The sequence below is a fragment of the Brassica napus genome, chromosome C6, assembly GCF_020379485.1.
Source record: "Brassica napus cultivar Da-Ae chromosome C6, Da-Ae, whole genome shotgun sequence".
Taxonomy (NCBI): Eukaryota; Viridiplantae; Streptophyta; class Magnoliopsida; order Brassicales; family Brassicaceae; genus Brassica; species Brassica napus.
In genome coordinates, this window is record NC_063449.1 from 3398016 (window position 1) to 3417028 (window position 19013).

The window sequence follows — 19013 nt, forward strand, 5'->3', positions numbered from 1 at the left end:
ATTTTCTTAATCTTTGTGCACTACTACAAAACATCAAGTATTTTGAAACAGAATGAGTAGTTCTCAAAACGGCATTAAAAGAGAATTTAATTTTTGTCTGATTCCATTTTTTATGTTGTAGTTATCAAAATAAACCTAAAAGGAAATTTAGCATAACTACAAGTGCTTTGTTCATCTCTTTAACTAGTTTCAACTTTTATGTTATAGTTTCCAAAACAATATTAGAAGGGAATTTAACTTTTTATCCGTTTCCATTTTTTATGTTGTATTTATCAAAACACAATTAAAAGAGAAATTAACTTGAATTTGACTACATACATAGTTATTGTTTTAAAGATATCTTGTTCTAGTTTTTTCTTTGTTAATTTTTTACATATAAAACTTTCAAATACTTAATGTAGGTTTCATGATCCACAGAAAATTGAATAAATTAATGTCACATGAAAAAAAAATTAACAAAAGAATATGTTATATTATAATTCTAACATTTTCAAAAACTTCTATTATTTTATTTTATTAAGGCCACATTTTTTTTAAAATGTTTTAGGCCACAAAAAAATTCGGGACGGCACTGACAGTAGGTATACTTTTTAGTGATTGGAATAACGTGGTTGTCCAACTATTATACTCAGAATAATATAGATACGAATTATACAAATATATGCAGACTATTTAGTTGATATATTATGGTTTTTCTATATAACTTTGATCCGACAATCCGATCAAAATCCCTTGTCTGTTTCTCAATAGAGAGCCCATTTAATGTATGTTGAAATGGATCCTCAAAATTTTCAAAAACCAATTAAGTTAATGTTTAGATAAAAAAAACTTGCTTTTGTTCTCCAAATCTGATTCCCCTTGAGTTTCCTGGATGAGGTAGCATAACATCAAGGAAAAGAGTTTTTTGGAGTCGTCTACTAATGCATCCTAAATTCGGAAGTCTATGCATATTGTAGACCACTGGCAAATGGCAATGCACATCAATTCACAGTAACATTGGTCTCTAAGGATTTGATCTCTTCGATATTACTGTGAATTGATGTGCATTGCGATTGGTTCAAGGAGTTTTGATCTAAGTATCTGATTTAACAGAAAATTCAGCTTTTAGTAAAAATGTTTTTGACTGTTTTTTTTTGTATAAAGTGAACATTAAAGGATTAAAAAATTCATTGAGAGGTTATTATTGGATATTTGAGTCTAAATGTAGATATATATCTGGACTTGAAAAGCTAAATCAATAAATTTAAGATTCAATAAATAAAATATCTGCTGAATTTATATATTTAGAAATTGTTTTGACTGAGACCTTTTAAAATCATTATAGAGTAATGCATTCTAAGTACAGAATTTTTAATATTGTTCTGCATTATATATAGTTCATGTGTTTTATTAACTCTTGCATTCTAACTATTGACTAGATTCAAATCCGTGTAACCGTGCGGGTGTTTGTTTTCAGTTTTATATACTTAGATATTTATTTGAGATCATTAGTTGTATACATTTTTAACGATAATCATATATTTAAATATTTATATAACTATCTCAAATACAATAGTTTTATAGTTTACATGTTGTAATTAGTCAATTGTTTAAAACTTTCACATGTATTTGTCATTTCTTATAATATATTTATCTTATTGTATTTACATTTAGCTATTAAACAAATTAATATATGCATGGAACAACATAAATACTTTATACTTATGAAAATAATATATATATATAAATTTATCAATTTAATATAATTTTATCATATTTAGCTCAATAAAATATTTTCTCCTAGTATGGTTGATTATGATTATATAATAGATAAAAATAGGATATAACTTTTTTTTTTCATTTTATAAACGTTGACTGAATATATTAATGTATGATAATATTTTAAAACTAATTACAAATTAGTGAAAATATTTACATATAATTTTTGAAAATTAAGGTCTTGTTAAAATCTTTTAAACATATTTGTTAGAATTTATATATATGTATATATATATATAGATTTAAAATGAAAAAATATCAAAAAAATATCATCATTAAAGTAGTTCAAAGATTCTATACATTATTAGTCTTAAAAAATACATTTAATAAAATTTTTAAGAATGTTCCAAATTAGAAAAAAATATACAGAAAAAAATTATGACTTCTGTTTTAATAGATAAGATTCTTCGTTAGATATCCAAGAAAATAGTTTAGTTGGACACTATAGCGATGAGCCTATGGCATAATGATGACTTATGGTTTCCAACTTGGAATGAATTACATCGGTATCTTCTTTTTCTTTTTTGTAACACGTTATATTTTTATTATATGTGCTATTTTGTGGCCTGATTGATGTTCTTGTTTGCATTAGATAACCAGTGATAAAAACGAATCACTAAAAGTAATGGCCTTCAAAAACAAGCAGTAAAAGAACTATGTTGGTGTATTGTATGGTCGCTATGAAAATTTGTGACCATAAGAAAAGAAAAATTTGTGACCATAAGAAAAGAATGAGTAAGAATAAAAATTTAAGAATGATGAGGAATAATGGTTCTTTATCAAAATTAATAAGGAATTGATTTGTTCTATAATTCTCTACAAACAAAAGAATGAACATGAAAGAAAAAAAATATATATTCTTCATGAATGCTAAAAAGTTTAAGGAATATAATGTTCTTCCTCATTCTTTTTTTTTTTGGTCACCGGCCACGCCCTAAGGCGGAAAAACAAAACTAAAGTTGGGTAAAAGTAACGCCCAAAAAAAGAGTTATGCTTTCTTGGTGTAATTATTGCTTTGTGAGGGGGGCATGTGAATGAAATAATGGTGGTCATAGATTTAAAGCTTTATATGCTGTTCAAAAAGAAGAATAAGATATATACAGAATCCAACTCCATTGAGAAGAAAGCCATTGACAAACATACACGCTAAGCTTCTTGTTTCTTTGAAGTTCTTCCAGGAATATACATATAAACAAAGATTTCGAAGGTATGTCTTTCTTAATTTTTCAATATACGAATCCCAAGTTCTGGAAGGCTCAGGTAACTAAGGTCGAATTCTTCATTTTACAACGTATTTTATTGGTGGGTAATGGATTAGCTTTACGTATCATGATGACGTAAGTTTGGTGTAGTGAGCCCTTTTTTCAAAAAAAAAAAAAGTTTGGTGTAGTGTCTTTAGTTTGTATGTCACCACCATGTATTATGCTTCAAGTCAGATATGATATATATATATTATTATTTTTTAATCAAATCGGCTATGAATTACTTTGAGATGAATTTGTATATGTTAACAAAGAAAATTGTCTACTTTTTAAATGACTAAGAAGTTTTAGGCATGCAGATTTGTAATTCCGTAGAGTGAAGATCTTATCATATATGTTATTTAACTTTTTGGGAGAATCGATGCTCTCAAAGTCTCAACGCAATTTGAAGCTCACTATTAGAAAGTTATTTATTTGTTAAACCATGTTTGCCGTAATCTCCTACCTGCTAATTTACATGACTATTGTACTTACGAGAATCCATATTTGGTCATAATAGTTATTTTCTATAATTGTTCACAGATAAGTAAACAGTAAAGATTGCGTGCATTGAAAGAATCTAAGTGATGTTAGATAGACTGTCACTGTGCAGCTCACAAAATGTCTTTAAAACCTAAAACCCAAAAACATTCAAGTAGATTTTAAAGCATTTCACTCGTTCGCGATCTTTTAGGCAGCTGAGAGTGAGATTCTGCAGGTGAGCGATGGTATTTTCCTGCACCGACGACGTGGCCACAGGTTTAAAAGATGCTTTAACTCATTGTTACGAATGCAAAGGGAGAAAGGTTAGCCTTTCAGATCACGAAGACAATGACGAGAAGCTTATTAGGGATTTCAACTACGACCATGAAGTAAATCTAGAAACCCCATCCATTTGCTTTTGTGTTTAATTTATCTGATTTTGTTTTGTTTCAGATTGTTGTGTTCCAGATCAGAAGTCAAGCTATGGAGAAACTAAGGCAGAAGCCAAGGATATGCATGGAGAGACTAACTTACCATTCTAAAGAGGAACCCAACATCGAAAAGGAAGAGGGTATAGAGTTTTGTTCCGTGGGAAGCAGCTTCTCTGAATGTTGTACAAGTGATCTGAGTGTAGAAGCATATATGACAGCAAAAATTGAGTTCTCCAGGTGTTCGAGCTTGAAAGGTGAAGAGTTGGAGAATCAATGGAAGATGTATTATTTGAATGGAATAAGGAAAGGATCAGTGATTCAAGAGTTGTGTCATTGCCAAGGATGGCCATTTGGTTTAGGGAGGAAAGCCTCGTTGCTTCCACCACTACCTAAGTCACCTGCAGAGTCTTGGTCGTGGAGGAAACCAAATAGAGTTGCTCCAATTCCTTTTATTTGACAAAATAAACTCTAAAGGTTAAGGAAACATAACACAAAGACATGTTAAAAATTGTCGGAGCTGTGAATTTATTTTTCAATTGGTGTTGTTGTTAAGCTTTAACTTTGAAAAGCTTCATTTTGAAGGAAATAATGAACAAACTCACCATATTGGTCAGTTATTGACCTTATTACACGCAATTAGCAACATAAAAAGTTTTGGATCTTATTGACGATCTTCTCTTCTTTGTTTTATGCCCTTTGCTCCACGTATGACCCCGAGAGTCCTGAGGTTCCAAGAACGGTAACCTACAGAAGAAAAAAAAAAATCAATTCAACGCGTAAGAGAGATAAGTATTGGTTCATCCTTTTTCCCAATGCTGCATATGATACGACTCATGCATGAAAGTTGAAAAAGAAAGATGGAAAATATCACATATGGTAAAAGAACGAGTGAGAATGTGTGACTAGTCGATAACTATGCAACTCATGCTTGAATAAGGAAGTTCTAGCTTACAATGCAAATTCTAACAGCGGAACTAAATTTATTACCTTTCCCCACTCTGAACCGAGCCCGCTGCATCTCATCTTCAAGTGGATCATCTTTGTCCCCAACTCCATCTCAACCTTCTTCTTCAAGTAAACTTCTTCAGGCCCAAACGCATCTAGGTAGGTAGTATACCTATGATAAGCAAGATGCAGCGCTTTGGTTATATCTTCTGGTAAGCTCTTCACATTCTGTAAGACAAAAAAATAAGAAACATCAAACATGTCAAACCCAAAAGAATTTGGTTGGTGAGGCAACAACAACAAACCTCCCCACTCATTCCAATGCTATCATCGATCTCCATCTTTAAGGAAGTGAGAATCCCACCAAATTCCTCAACAGCCTCAGCTGCTCTGAACACATTCATTAAGGCCTCTTGCCCTCCCTTGTCGTCTGTGTTTTTCGAGACTGCGTTTTTGGCGTCGTTAACAACAGCAGAAGGTAGCGCTGCCCAATCTGCAGCCATCAGTTCTTTGAAAGCTTTTAGAACACCACTGTCTTTGATTTCAGGCATGTGAGACACATCTTCACTAAAGCTGCGCACTTGTCCAATATCCATTGCTCGAGGATACCGACAATCTGCAGTTTTCACCATCAAACAACAAAAGCGCACGCACGAGCAGACATAAAAAGTTTTCGGCTTTAACTAAAGATTCCACCAAAACTAATCAATAATCCGTTCTTCGAAAGATACAGAAACAAAGAGGAAACGAATTACCGTAAGGAGTTCGATTAGAAGGACACGAAGAAACAGCGACGAATCCCCGCGTGGAGAGTAAACGATGGCGCAACAGCTGACTGGGAGCGGCGGATCTGGATGATCGGAGCGTGGCAACGGAGGCTCCCGCCGCAGCGGTACGGCAGAGGGATCTCAGAAACGCCATCTAGCTGTTCTCAATCTGAATGCGAAAGCTCTCTCAACATTCGGACTTCCATGTTTTGGACTGTACTAGGTAGTTTGGGCCGTAATCCTTAAAGCGTAATCTAAGTTATCTCCGGCCCGTTAAAACCCACTTTGATGAATTTTCCAATAAAATAGCATCTTCATGTTCAAACTTGTTTTAGTCTAGAGGTTTTTTTTTTTTTTTTTTTGAAGAAAGAATTTTCTTTAACGACAAGAAACCAAACTATACAAAGGAACTAGAAACAGAGAAGTGAAGAACATAAGCTAAACTAGAAAACAGTCCCAACCCAAAAAGTACTAATCCAAAGCGTAAGAGTTCTTCACCACTAGTATCAGTAAACTACAAGAAAATAATCACAACTAAATTGAATACCAACAATGATGAGAGGAGCCGGCAGAGAAGTCAACAACCACTGCAAGTTCATGTTTTTCCGGCACTGGCTGTCGCAGTGGCAAAGGAAGAGCTCAGACTGAATTGGCGGCGAGGGAAGAGCACAGACCAAAACCAAAGCCTTTCCAGCATTTGAAGTGACAGTTAGATTTGCCAAACTCCAACTCTTTGTACTCGATACCCCACAATGAGCAGACACCAAATGTGAAGCGGAGATTATTTCTCGGGATGGCTCCACACCACCGGAGACGGAGAAGCTTATGTCTTCACTGCCCGCAGCAGAAAGATTGAGTTGCCACCAGGAGAGGAGCTCAGTTCGACTCAACAAAAGAGCTCACAACACGGACCCGATTTCCAACTGACAACCAGAGACGATAACTACTTTGATCAAGGCCGAGAAAACTCGTTGGCAGCGAAACCCCCAACACTTGATGGCAGCAACAAGACCCAAAAGGCAAGGAAGCCTCACAGAGCCTGGAGGAATCGGAGAGGACGAGGGAGGAGAAACCGAAAGGAGGAGCAGTTTCAAAGCCAAAAATCTCCCACCACATAGACGTAGTAGAAACCTGAAGACTCTTTACATGCACACACTTGACCAAAGAGCTCGAGACTGGCACACGACTGAAACGAGACCACCGAGCATGCCTAGCTGAAGCGAGATCAAATAACGTCAATCTTGAGGCTGATACAAGCGACGGAGCCACCCTCGGGACACCCAGAGAGGAAACATACCGAAGCAGACCAGACTCCAAACTGAACCAGATCCGCAAGATAGCAACTGAAACAAGTGCAAGAACACCAGATATGGCACATGAGACGCTGCTCAGACCCCCACGCACCACCACCTTCTGGATGAGAACCAGATCTGAAAAAGGATAACTTCTAGATCTCCGACAAAGAGCCCAAAAAGCCGACTTCACTTTATGCACACCCTCCACAAAACCCTGTCTGTGGAGCACGACCCAAGAAACCCAATCTGCCGGCGAGACCAGAGAAACGAGGACAGTGACGACCTCCAGGGTTACGATCATATCGGGAGCGAGAGCAGCCATGAAGCAACGAGAAAAAGAGGAAGAGGGGGAGGAAGACCTCCGACACCGGCAAGCCAACCAATGTCGGGGGGGGGGGGAGGGGGGGGGGAGGCAGAGATTCTTTAGTTTGTCTTCGAGAGAGAAAAAGGTTCCTATTACAAACCTTATCGCTTTTCCCAAACTCCTCAAAGCTTAGTCTAGAGTTTACCGTGGAACTCTGAAATCTAAACCAAAACCGACGTAAAAACTCCAAAACTAAATCCAATTTCATCTGTAAATATATTCGAATTATGTAGCATGGTGGTTTAAATGTTAGGTATTGATATGATCTAGATCAGCTTCAAATGCAAAAATCTAAAGCCAATTGAATGAATCAGATAAGCCCAGTAATGGTCTTACGTATACTCAACCCTGTTTAACATCGTTGTGTTTTAAAGATATCGTTGCCTACATCATTTGTCTTCCCTAGATCAAACCCCGTTCACTATCAAATAATTAGTGTAGATTTTAGGTTCTACATTTTGGCGCCGTCTGTGGAGAAGATAAACGAAAAACATCTTTGCTAAGAAACCGGTCTAAGTTTCCTAAGTGCGACTATGGATCCCAACCAAACCGCCGGAACCACACCCTCAAGAGTCAACGACATCGATCTTATCGGATCCGACTCAAGGACCGAAGTGACACCAACTGGGTCAACGGGAGCCAATGACGCGACCGGAACAACCCAGACGCAACAAATCCCTCCGATCGCGACTTCAAGTCAAGATCGATCTCTTCCGATCAATCAGACATCGATCCCAGAACGAGTCGGGGCTCGAGTCTGGAACCATTCCGGGGACAGACAATCCGCCGACGACCTGACTCGATCTCAATCCAGACCAATTTCGCCGACCCCTCTAACACAAACTCGAGAAGAAATGACCGAACTTCGAGGAATGCTCTCATCTCTGATCGGAGAAATTCGTAACCAAAGGGTCGCCAATAAAACCATCACTAATCGACTAGACCAGGCTGAGAAGGAACTCGCAGAACAGCGAGCTGCAAACATTCGAGAAAGAAATCAAACTCCCCTCGATCCGTTAAGAGCGACGTCGAACCCCCAAAGCACCGGTCTATTCGGTACTCCAGAGATCCCAAGCGCTCGATCAGGACGCTACATGGGAGAAAACTCACAACGACCCCCACCGCAGGGCATGACCCACCGAAGCTTAAGCTACAGTTGATTGGACGAAATCGACACCGGGCTCCAACGCCCACGAAGCACTCTGATCCAATTCCAGAACGGATCAACGGAAAGACAGGGAGAACCGAGAACACGGATCCCGCCCTCGAACCATTCGATCCCCAAAAATCGAACTCCATCCGCCGCGAGGACCTTCCACCAAGCGGGATTCGATAACTCAATAGAACAAGCTTGGGGCATGATCTTCGCGGTCCCGTCAATATCGATCCCGAAAGGGAACACCTAGGGATCCCGAATGAAACCGGAGCGTTTCAGAATTATATCGAGAGAAACGATGCCGAGCTCAAAAGGATACATGCGATCGTGCATATGGCAGCAAGCTCTGCCCCAGATATCAACATGGTCATCGAGGAAACCAGAAGGACTCCATTTACAAACAGAATCACCAGCGTCAGGCTACATCACGTCGGAAAGTTAAAATTCCTCGAATATGCAGGAAACACAAACCCAAAGGCCCACGTACGAGCCTTCCGTTTGGCAATATCGAGAGCACACCTCACCGGCGACGAAAAAGAGGCCGGTTACTTCCGCTTCTTCGCCGAGAAACTCACGGGGCCGCCCTCAAATGGTTCGCTGGACTAGAAGAAAACTCGATTGACAATTTCACTCAGTTGGTATCTACGTTCCTCAAACTGTATTCAGTCTTCATAGAGACAAGAGTTACCGAGACAGATCTTTGGAATCTCAAGCAAGCACCTTTCGAGCCGTTGAGAGCGTACATAAACAAGTTCCGAGAAATCAAGACCAAGATTTCGCATCCGAACGAGGTCGTCTGGTTCTCATCCAAATTCAGGGAAGAACTAGCAGTGCGAGCACCTATCTTGTTGGATGACGCCCTACACCGAGCCTCTTACTTCGCCACCCATAAAGAGGAGGTCGCAGCCTTAAAAGAACAGTATAGCGCGAACAAGAATAATACGGCTAAAAAGCCTACTGCTCCTAAGGAGCTGGCGACCAAAGGACAACATTCCTATGCAGTAAACAACTCACCGCAAAAGTCTTCGACATACGACCTCAACAAATATTGTGCCTTCCATGACCGCAAAGGCCATTCGACCGAAGAATGTCGAGCCGCGCTTCGCAGTCAAAACGAAAATAAGAAAACCACTGAAGAAACCAGAGAGGAAGAGGAAGAGCCAGTAACTACAAAATCCTACCGAAAAACCAAAGTCTCGACAAACAAAAGAGGCACAGAGACCGAGCAGGAATCACCGAGCTCCCCACCCTCAGCTCCGAAAAAAAGAGTCGACATGATTTCGTGGGGACCAAACACCAACGCAACCGACGAAATCAGGAGCCAGACCGAAGGGAAGATACGCTTCGAGATCACGGTAGCGATCCGCACATTGGAAAACCCCGATGAAGCTTCTCCTCCTCCCAGCATCGCTCAATACAACCCAAACATGAAGCCTCCTTGCGGAAAAATCCCCAACTTCAAGCGGAAGAACAAGATAACCAAAATTCGCGAGCTACTGGAAAAACCGATTGCCCTACAGATTCAGAAAAAGACAGAATGCAGACCCTTAATCACAATTTGTCTGGGGGGGGGGGGGGCAGAGACACTACCGACCAGCACTGACTAAAAAATGGAATTTTCCGGCCCACGACAAAGGCAAAAAGCGAATCGACTTCATTTACGGAGGCTCCAAGTTCTGCAATTCGGTCAACCCAATCAAAGCGTACCAACGCAGGGCCGAAAACAACGTAGGAGTGAGAGAGCCCCTTTCAGGTCCCGATTATGAAATCACCTTCGACGAAAACGAGACCGCAAGTCTTGATAATCCACACGACGACGCTCTCGTGATACGACTCGACGTTGGCGGTTGCAAACTATCTCGAGTAATGATCGACACCGGAAGCTCGACTGATGTCCTTTTCTACGACGCGTTCAAAAGAATGGGATTCACCAAAGCACTCCTAAAGCTAGAACGAACACCCCTCATCAGGTTCGCAGGAGAAACCAACTATTCCCTCGGATCGATCGAACTCGCGGTAACCGCCGGAGAAATTAGGAAAATCGTAGAATTCATCGTGATAGACCGTCCAGCCCCGTTCAACGCAATCCTTGGGAGGCCTTGGCTATATAGCATGGAGGCAGTTCCTTCAACATATCACCAATGCCTGAAATTTTAAACCCCGAAAGGAGTCGACACTATCAGAAGAAGTCAGAAGAGCTCCAGAACATGCTACCTCGCAAGCTTCAAAGACATCGAACAACACCCCTAGTCAAGCGGCCAAAACCAACAACAAACGTACCCATGTACACGAACCACCGACCAACATACCATGTCTCAGGGAAAACAATCGAACTACGTTATGACTTGATCCCTCGACGAGGATACGTAGGCAACTCACGACACGAGTCTAGTCACCCTTCAACCACAAAACTCAGAATGAGCATATCGCAACACCCGAGGAGCAACGGCACGACAATATTAAACTGCCTTCTTTTTACAAATCTGTAACGAAACAAAATCCAACATATTAATAAATATAGCTCTTTGATATCGCAGTTCGAGCATATCATATTTCCTACATCTACAAACCGCAAAACTATAACAGTTGACCGAAAACCGAGACCCTGATCAAGTCTTCGGTTGCGGCCAACTCCGCCAACGATCGCGACAAAAATAGCTAACAAAACCTTTTGTTACAACAAAACCATCGATGAAAGTATCTACAACAAATCGACTCACGGCCCAAAAGAACGGCCTCGCATAAACACAAAAACCAAATAATAACAACAAACAAACCGGGACTCACGACCCCCTTTTTATTAAATAATAATAAATAAAGCAACAAGAAGCAAAAAGGGAAAACAGAAACAGAAAAACCCTAAAGCTACTCTTCGATGCCAAATTCGCCATCCTCGAACTGACCACCCGAGCACTTCGTCACATCGTCTGCCGCAGAGGGAACCTTAGCAAAGAAATCCTCTGGTAGATCCTCTGAAATCTGAGGCAGATCGAGCTTCCCAACGGAGAAATCCGAAACCACCATCACATCAAGCTCGGACCCGAGCTCGACCTCCTTCGTTCGAAGTCGCAAAAACTCATCTGAAGCCAGAAGATTGTTATTCATGATTTCCTTCAAGAGATCTATGTTTGCCATGACCTCCCTAGGACGAGCTTCACAATCAGTTTTCTCCCACTTCTCCTTCAGAGATACCAACACTTCCAAATAGCTATCCGCCAGAGCCTTTTTAGCGTCATAAGTCGCGCGACGAAGGTCATCAGAGAACTTATTAGTAGAAGATTCAACCTTTACTTCCAAAAAGGAAACTTGCTCGAGGGCCGATTTCCTCTCGTTACTCACAACTCGCAGACGAGCTTCGAGTGAAGCAGCCTGATTCCCCAATTTCTCAGCGGCGGCTAGTTGAGCGGCATTGGCACGCTCTCGATCTTGATCCATATTCAGACCAAGCTTCAGCTCTCGAACGGCCTTCTTTATCTCGTAAAGCTCGTCAGAGCGCGGGACGTCCTACAGGCGCCTTTCCAAAGTCGCCGCGAACTCCTTATTAGCCTCCATGGCCTGAAACATAGCAAATCAGCACAGACAAAAACAACCAAAAATTTGACAAGGATCGAGTGTCAAAAAGAACGACCTTAGCATGAGCCACATCCATCTTCACATAAGCCTCACGTTCCATCATATTTCGTAAAGAAGGAAGCGGACAACCAACAGGTTTGAAATGCCTCACCAAGTGAGCAACACTGTCCGGGTCTTCCGTAATAGGGCAATCCTTGGAGTGTGATAACTGCCAATGAAACGGTTTAGCAATGGCCGCTTCACCCGAAACACCGAGTCGATGGTCCGAACCATTCGTCTTCGCCTTCTTCGGGGGGTGGTCACGCCCCTCTGAACCTGTTGGGCTACTCGACTTAACACGAGCAACAAATTTTTCACCCTCGAGGTCCTTGGCCTCTCTGATTGAAATCCGCGGAAGTCGGGTGTCCTCACGAAGAACTTCTGTGAGCGCTTCGCTGACATCTCTGGATCGAATGTGTTCCTCATTAGCACTACCAGTTCGAGTTCGCACCCTATCAGACTCGCGAGGGTTTGACCTTCTCGAAACCATATTTCTTTGATAAGCAAAAACGAAATTGAACAAAACACTACGGTAAATCCTAAAAACAAAGCGAAGCTTTATAAGTATCAGGGCTTCGTCGTGTCTCAACGACCCAAACGAAGAGAATCTCGAAAGCTAAGGAAACAAAGATATCCCGAAACATTATACTTATCCGTTAAGAATATCCGAGGTATCATGATCAAAGGTCGCGGAGAACAAAAAGATATTAAACAAAAAAGAAAAGAAAAATTTAACTAGAAGCGGTATCATCGGGGACAGACGACCCCCCAATTTGATCCCCCGAATTCTCAAAGATTCGAGGAAGATCGAGCTCAGAGATCGACCAATCTGGCACGGCGGCTAAAGCGACGAGGTCCTCACAATCTCTTTCCATCTCCTTTAAACGAGCAAGCTCTGCGTCAATGGCCAGGCCCCCGTCCTTGAGCTCGTTCAGAAGATTGATGTTGGTGGTCACTTCTTGCAATCGGATCTCGGCAGACACTTCCTTCTTCTTGCTCATCCACCAATCCTTCAATGATTCAAGGATCTCTCTGTACCGCTGCTCGATGTCACGACGAGCAATGCGAGAATCACGACGAATGTCCCGATCCCTCTCGACCTCGAGCGCCGCAATTTTCGCCTTCTGAGCAACCACCTGGGTTGTAAGAGCCTCGTTCTCCTGGTGAACTCTCCTCCAATCCTCAGTCAAAGCCTCGATCTTCTCGGCATCCTTCTTCCCTTCTCTCTTGGTGACCTCGAGCTCCTTCGAAAGCCTCTTGATCTCGGAACAAATGCTCTCGATTTCCTTGTCGTTCGGAGAAGCCACGACGTGGTCTTCCATCATCACCACAACGTAGTCATTGAAAGCTTCCATCACCTGAGAAGAAATCAAGACAAGCAAATAAGAACCTCGAAGCGAACTTTCAAAGAAAAGAAGGTGGGAAACAAACCTTAGAGCTCACCACCGCAACCTTGGCGTAAGCCTCCTTCTCGGCTGAGGAAGCAAGAGATGGAAGAAGGCAGCCTGCAGACCTCATGCGACCAGCGAGAGAAATTAGGTCACCTTGGGCCGCAAACAAAGAACCATCTCCCTCAGGAACAAAGCTTGGACGAGATGGGCCAGGCAAGGCACCCTTCGACGACCAGCGTCGTTTGCGAGTCCCCGCAACGGTCTCGTCCTCCGAGCCAGGGATCAACGAGACAGGAGATCGCCTCTCTCCCAAAGCGTTTTCATCATCGGAGTCATGAATCGAGATCAAGGGAGATTTTCCAGAAACCTGGCCCCTCGACACAGACCCGGAAGTACGGAATGACGACCTCCTCACGAGCTGTCTAGTTAATCGATCCGAAGACTGGACCTAAACGGAAGGAGTCGCTATAACTTCATGGGAGTGTTCGGCCTCGTCATCAGAACCCCCAACCAGAGAGGACCTGTTGATCCACTCCAGCATAGCGAAGACAGTTCGAATCCGAGTTTGGTCGAATGAAGACCAGTTCGAACGACCTCTCTGAAGAATCCCGATCAAACCACGAATCCCGTCTGACATCGAAGAGCTTCCGGAAGGAGCTGAATCGATCAAAGAAAAACGAAAAGTTAAGCCACCACTTTCCAAAGAGAAATATCGACACATAGACCAAAGAAAACTAACCGATATTCTCGGCCCAGCTCCGAGGAAGCCGAGAGAAGTCAAATTCACCCATAGATGCTCGATCCACCTTGAAAACAAAAAATTGCTCACGCCACTTCTCATCGCGGTAGGGGATGTCCTCGATGACGTGGCGACCTGGGCGCGGAGACACAAGGAAGGTACCAGGGTTCTGCTGGTTCCGCTTCACCAGAACGAGCTGTCGGAACTCACTAAGGCCAAAAGAAAGACCTTCCTCCCTAGCCCTAACCAAGAAGGCGACAAGATACCTAAGAAAGTTTGGGAGGATCTGAGTAAGCGATAACCCAAGCTCCGCCAGAATCTCAAGTATCAGCTCCGGGACCGGGAAGATAAGACCACAGGAGTGAAAGAAAGAAAAATAGGCTCCGCAATAACCTTCCCGCATAGTTTCGGGAGTCTCAGTCACGCCGGCCAAATCGAGAGCGACCGCACGATCAACCCCATACGTCTTATAAAGATCCTCGAGATCATCGGCTGTAGTCGTCGGACGAGGAAAATTGAACGATGAAGACATCTCAAGTTCGATGATCAGGAAATTTTAAGAACAGAAGAAAAACGAAGGATGCAAAAAAGGATTGAGGTGAAAACGTAAAACCTCGCGTATTTATAGCAATCCTAAAGGCTCTATCGGCATCCCCGAGAAAGATAATGATGACCTAGGTTTTGCCCTAGTGGCGGGTGATATAGCCGTTACACCTTTTTTAAAAATAAAAAGAGAAAATGAAATTTACGCGACAAACAACGGTTTCCCATGAACCATCAAACCAAAATCGCATCGGTTATCAAGCGACAAAACCCGAATTGATAACTAACCGTCTCTTTATTCTTTTCGATCAAATCAAAAGAGACTGGGGGACAAATGTTGGACCCAATTTCGGTCAAAACATTAATGGGCCGCGATCAGAGTTATGGGCCTTAAGGAACCGAATCCCATAGCAAACAATCGAGCTCGAAAGCGAAGGAGTCGAGGTCCCGGAGATCGCGGAGTAGTCCCGGAGATCGCGGAGCAGTTACGGAGATCACGAAGTCGACTTACTATGAAGAAAGGAGGAGAGACATGAAGAAGGACACGTTGAAAACCTTAGAGAGAGCTACACACTAACATCGACCTTGTTTCCTCCCCATCTTAAACTCTTTTCTTTACGGTTCTCGTTTGTATCACTCGATCTAGTTCAACTCATTGTATACGATCTTATTCATTAATAAAGTCAATTTTTACCTAGTGAAAAATGTTTAACATCGTTGTGTTCTAAAAATATCGTTGCCTACATCATTTGTCTTCCCTAGATCAAACCCCGATCATTATCAAATAGTTAGTGTAGATTTTAGGTTCTACAGTTATTCTCTTAGATAATAATTTTAGGGTAAACCGCAGATCCATTGTGAAGATCATCACTTCCAAGAAGTGTGATAACCATTGCCGATTATGAGGCAAGCCGGATGACACATTCGTTTTAGATTTTCAGAAATTTTGAAATTTTATATATATAGGCTACCACCTTTATGATTTTTTTTTAAAATCTCTTAACTATTCAAATCTTTATTAAATTTTGTCAGTCTATTTCCAAGTGGCTCTCGAGAATGAAAGCATATCCAATGTATTATTTAAATCTGACACAAATTCAGATGAATATAAAGTACAGAAAAAAACAAAAACCAGTACTCGAACAAATCTCAAAGATCCGATCCAAAATGATTTTTTTATAACCTAAATAAATTGCTCAATACCTTGTTTTATATTTTTTTTTATTTGATCATTGTTTAAGTCTATATCTTAATTACTATTTTATTTTATTTTTTAAAAACTTATGTAACTTTCGATACTTAATAAATATTTTGAATAAAGATATCCTAATTAGTTTTTCGAAAGTCCAAAAAACTAAATATCAAATTTCAAATATAAATAATATGACTAGAAACCAAAAGGAACTTTATGTAGCTTACACCCCTCACACAATAATCCTGAAACCCCCAAAACATTCGAAAACGTGCCGTTTCTTTCCGAACGCTCACTCCTACTTCTTAGAGCATCTTTATCCCATATACTCTACTAGGTCTCTTATTTTATTTTTAATAGTATTTTAGGAGTTAATTTTGGTAAGAGACATGTTTAAGAATTTTGAGATTTTTCTCCCTTCATTGCAAGTCTCTTATTTAGGGTTTCTTAAAAAATGTCAACTCATTTGATTGGTGGCATTGTAGATAACAACAACATACCAGGCTTTGTAGAAGAAACAATCTCTTGAAAACCTGAGAGTAACAGGCTTTGTAGATTCATCATCTGCTTTTTGTATATCTTCTATTTGAGATCCATTGTTAGTTTTGGAAGAAGCTGCCTCTGCAATGGGAGTTGAACTCTCTGTAACAATAACGCCACCGTTTTTGTCTGCTTCAGGCAGAGGAGGAGACATATCTTCTGCAATTGGACAAATCAGTCAATAGCATGAAACTTTCAGTGAAGTACAAAGCAGAGAATGTATGTATCTTATCAAGCAATGAAACCTAAACTCTTTAGCCTTTTACCATTTGCAACGCTAAAGCAGTGAATATCTAAACAAGTACATAACAAACATACGCTCTAGGGAACCAAAAATAAACAACAAAACAGTAACTCTGTGTAGATTCTTACCTCCTAAAAGAGAAATAGATGTTTCATACTGAATTGAACAAGCCCTAGTTGTAGCATCTTCTGGTTGCAACGCACTGTTCGTCTTGGATGAAGCTGTTTCGGCAATGGGAGTCGAGCTTTCTATCACAGTAACACCACCGGTGTCAGCTTCAGGCAAAGGAGAGAGATCTTCTGCAAGAACAAATCTTTTCAGTTAAATAAACCCCACCTAAGACTCAAACTATACAACCTTTGAGACCTTCAAACTCTAAAAGCAGGATTCCATACAAGCAGCATCAAGAAAGAAAAACTTACTTCTTTTTCTGAGACTCCATTGCTTCAAGAGCATCACTCTTCAGCTCATCCAGCTGTGCTTTGGCAATGCTTAGCTCCAAATTTTCCTCGTACTTAGGAAGATATTCTTTCCTAATCCCAAGCATGTTGTTCACAATTAAAGAAATGCAATTTCATTAGCTGTTTTTATGTAGACCGAACATTTGTTGAAAAGTGTGATATTAACGCACTTTCTCCAAAGCCTCGAACATCATGGCCTCAGCACCAAGTTCATCAGTAAGACCCTCCTGCAATTGCAAGCACAAAAGTAACTCAAAGACTGCTTTTAACACTTCTCAAATGCTTCACACATAATAATGAAAAAGAGTGCGAAACTAAAAATAATTAACATGAACGATCCAATTGGAGAATCTGGCGATATCGTCTTCTCGGAGATGGAGATGGCGGTGGCGGGGAGCTGTAGCAGCAGCACCGTCCGCCGGTAGATTCAGTTCCCACGACTCATTCGGATGTCCATACAAACTCAAATTCTCCATCTCTACACAAACAAACAAAAAAAAATCAATTCTCCCAAACAAAAAAGGCCAAAAATTTCTTGTCCTGGAGAGAAATCAATTAAAGGAGATGAAGAGATTACACCGGAAAAGTCCTACTCCTGCCATGGCTTCTTCTTCTTTCTTCCTTCTTCAACCATAGAAAAGAACTGGAAGAGACGGTCTCTTCTGTTGCTTAATTAAGAGACGTAGTTTGAGGTAATTGCTATTTTTCTTTTTTTTTAAATTCTAAAAACAATAAGAGACGGCCTTTGAAGACCCCGTTAAAGATGCTCTTATCCTTTGCATATTATCTAATTCCTCTTTCTGCCATTGCTTATTAATTAGGGTTTTGATATACCCTCTTATAATGACCCCTTTATGGTTTCCCACACTCTCTCTCGACTTTTTATTTAATAGTTCCCAGATATTAGTTTAATAAAATTTTAATTTGATAAATGGTAGAAATATCTAAGTTTTGAATATTTTCCAGAAGGAACAATAAAACAAAATTGATAACCAAAGCTTGATTGTATAATTACATAGTTGAATACATATTGTGAGGAGGTCATATATAATCATAAAAAGCAAAGAGTAGGCCATGGTTTAGAGAACCTAGCATGTATAGTACTTTCGGGGACAAGCTATAGTGGAAGGTGATCCATCTTACGCATGAAAATGATACTGCTCACCTTGATTTGAAAGTCTTATACATTTACACTCTCATGTTCTTTCTACTTAAATATCAACAGTCTTTTCGATTCTAACCTTGTCATTAACCGGTGCTTACCTTTAAAATTTGTAGGAAATAGAATAGCTATAGAATTTATCATTTCATTGAATGTATTTTAGGTACATACTGGTGAAATGTGAGAAATATTTATCAGTATATAAGTTACCCTTAACTTTTCTGTTGTCTATATTTATATTTTGCATATTGCGTCCGGTACAAAACACTCGTCTTAATTTGAAAGTGATATATTCGCGGTTGATATATTAGAATGAATCTCAAATCCGAATGTGATTAAAAGAATTATAAAATGCAACAAACAAAAGTTATATCTAATAAATAGCTCGCCCTCATCCTGATATATACACTTTCTATTGTTTATTTTACTATGATCCAAAACAAAATTTGGGAGTAAAAGTTGTTCTTTCTCTTCATTTTTACAAAATGAAACGGTGACAAAGATTAAACGAGAGCAAAAAAGTTAAGACAAACGAAGATATACCTAAAATATTGAAAATATCCTTAGTAAAATCCTTTGCTAACGTATGCCACCCGTTCGCAGATCAAAGATTGGATCCAAAAGCTTTGCCTTCACAACTAAACAATGTCATATGCATTTATATTCTCATCTTTGTCATAGTAAGCCTT

The 19013-nt window shown here is 40.3% G+C and overlaps 2 protein-coding genes across 6 annotated transcripts; one reads left to right on the top strand and one right to left on the bottom strand.

The window, feature by feature from the left end:
* The first annotated feature begins 2796 nt into the window (after positions 1-2796).
* On the top strand, positions 2797-4542 carry BNAC06G00080D. 2 transcript variants are annotated; one of them, XM_013846250.3, is made up of 3 exons: positions 2797-2965; positions 3694-3871; positions 3936-4542. In XM_013846250.3, the coding sequence occupies exons 2-3, from the start codon at positions 3725-3727 to the stop codon at positions 4368-4370; spliced, it is 582 nt and encodes a 193-aa protein (XP_013701704.1). In that variant the 5' UTR covers positions 2797-2965; positions 3694-3724; the 3' UTR covers positions 4371-4542. The 2 variants fall into 2 exon arrangements, with proteins under 2 accessions (XP_013701704.1, XP_013701705.1); XM_013846251.3 differs by having other exon boundaries at positions 2813-2965; positions 3718-3871.
* LOC106401117 (succinate dehydrogenase subunit 5, mitochondrial) lies at positions 4413-18767 on the bottom strand. Of its 4 annotated transcripts, XM_048759519.1 has the most exons (10): positions 17740-17936; positions 17492-17640; positions 17333-17389; positions 17124-17234; positions 16830-17000; positions 16418-16616; positions 5614-5879; positions 5164-5474; positions 4901-5086; positions 4413-4657 (listed from the first exon to the last, which is right to left on the bottom strand). In XM_048759519.1, exons 7-10 carry the CDS (start codon positions 5777-5779, stop codon positions 4601-4603), a joined length of 720 nt encoding a protein of 239 aa, XP_048615476.1. In that variant the 5' UTR covers positions 5780-5879; positions 16418-16616; positions 16830-17000; positions 17124-17234; positions 17333-17389; positions 17492-17640; positions 17740-17936; the 3' UTR covers positions 4413-4600. The 4 variants fall into 4 exon arrangements, with proteins under 4 accessions (XP_048615476.1, XP_048615479.1, XP_048615478.1 ...); XM_048759522.1 differs by lacking the exons at positions 4413-4657; positions 4901-5086; positions 5164-5474; positions 5614-5879 and adding an exon at positions 12590-13410 and having other exon boundaries at positions 13484-16616; positions 17740-18767; XM_048759521.1 differs by lacking the exons at positions 4413-4657; positions 4901-5086; positions 5164-5474; positions 5614-5879 and adding an exon at positions 12590-13410 and having other exon boundaries at positions 13484-16616; positions 17124-17389; positions 17478-17640; positions 17740-18763.
* Positions 18768-19013: the final 246 nt, after the last annotated feature.

Bases quoted from the DNA above. Each gene is read 5' to 3' on its own strand.
- BNAC06G00080D (XM_013846250.3), top strand. From the start codon at position 3,725: ATGGTATTTTCCTGCACCGACGACGTGGCCACAGGTTTAAAAGATGCT. The intron at 3,872-3,935 runs GTAAATCTAGAA...GTTTTGTTTCAG, and splicing joins ATTTCAACTACGACCATGAA to ATTGTTGTGTTCCAGATCAG.
- LOC106401117 (XM_048759519.1), bottom strand. From the start codon at position 5,779: ATGGCGTTTCTGAGATCCCTCTGCCGTACCGCTGCGGCGGGAGCCTCC. The intron at 5,475-5,613 runs GTAATTCGTTTC...TGAAAACTGCAG, and splicing joins TTCTAATCGAACTCCTTACG to ATTGTCGGTATCCTCGAGCA. The intron at 4,658-4,900 runs GTAATAAATTTA...TTTCTTCTGTAG, and splicing joins TCGGTTCAGAGTGGGGAAAG to GTTACCGTTCTTGGAACCTC.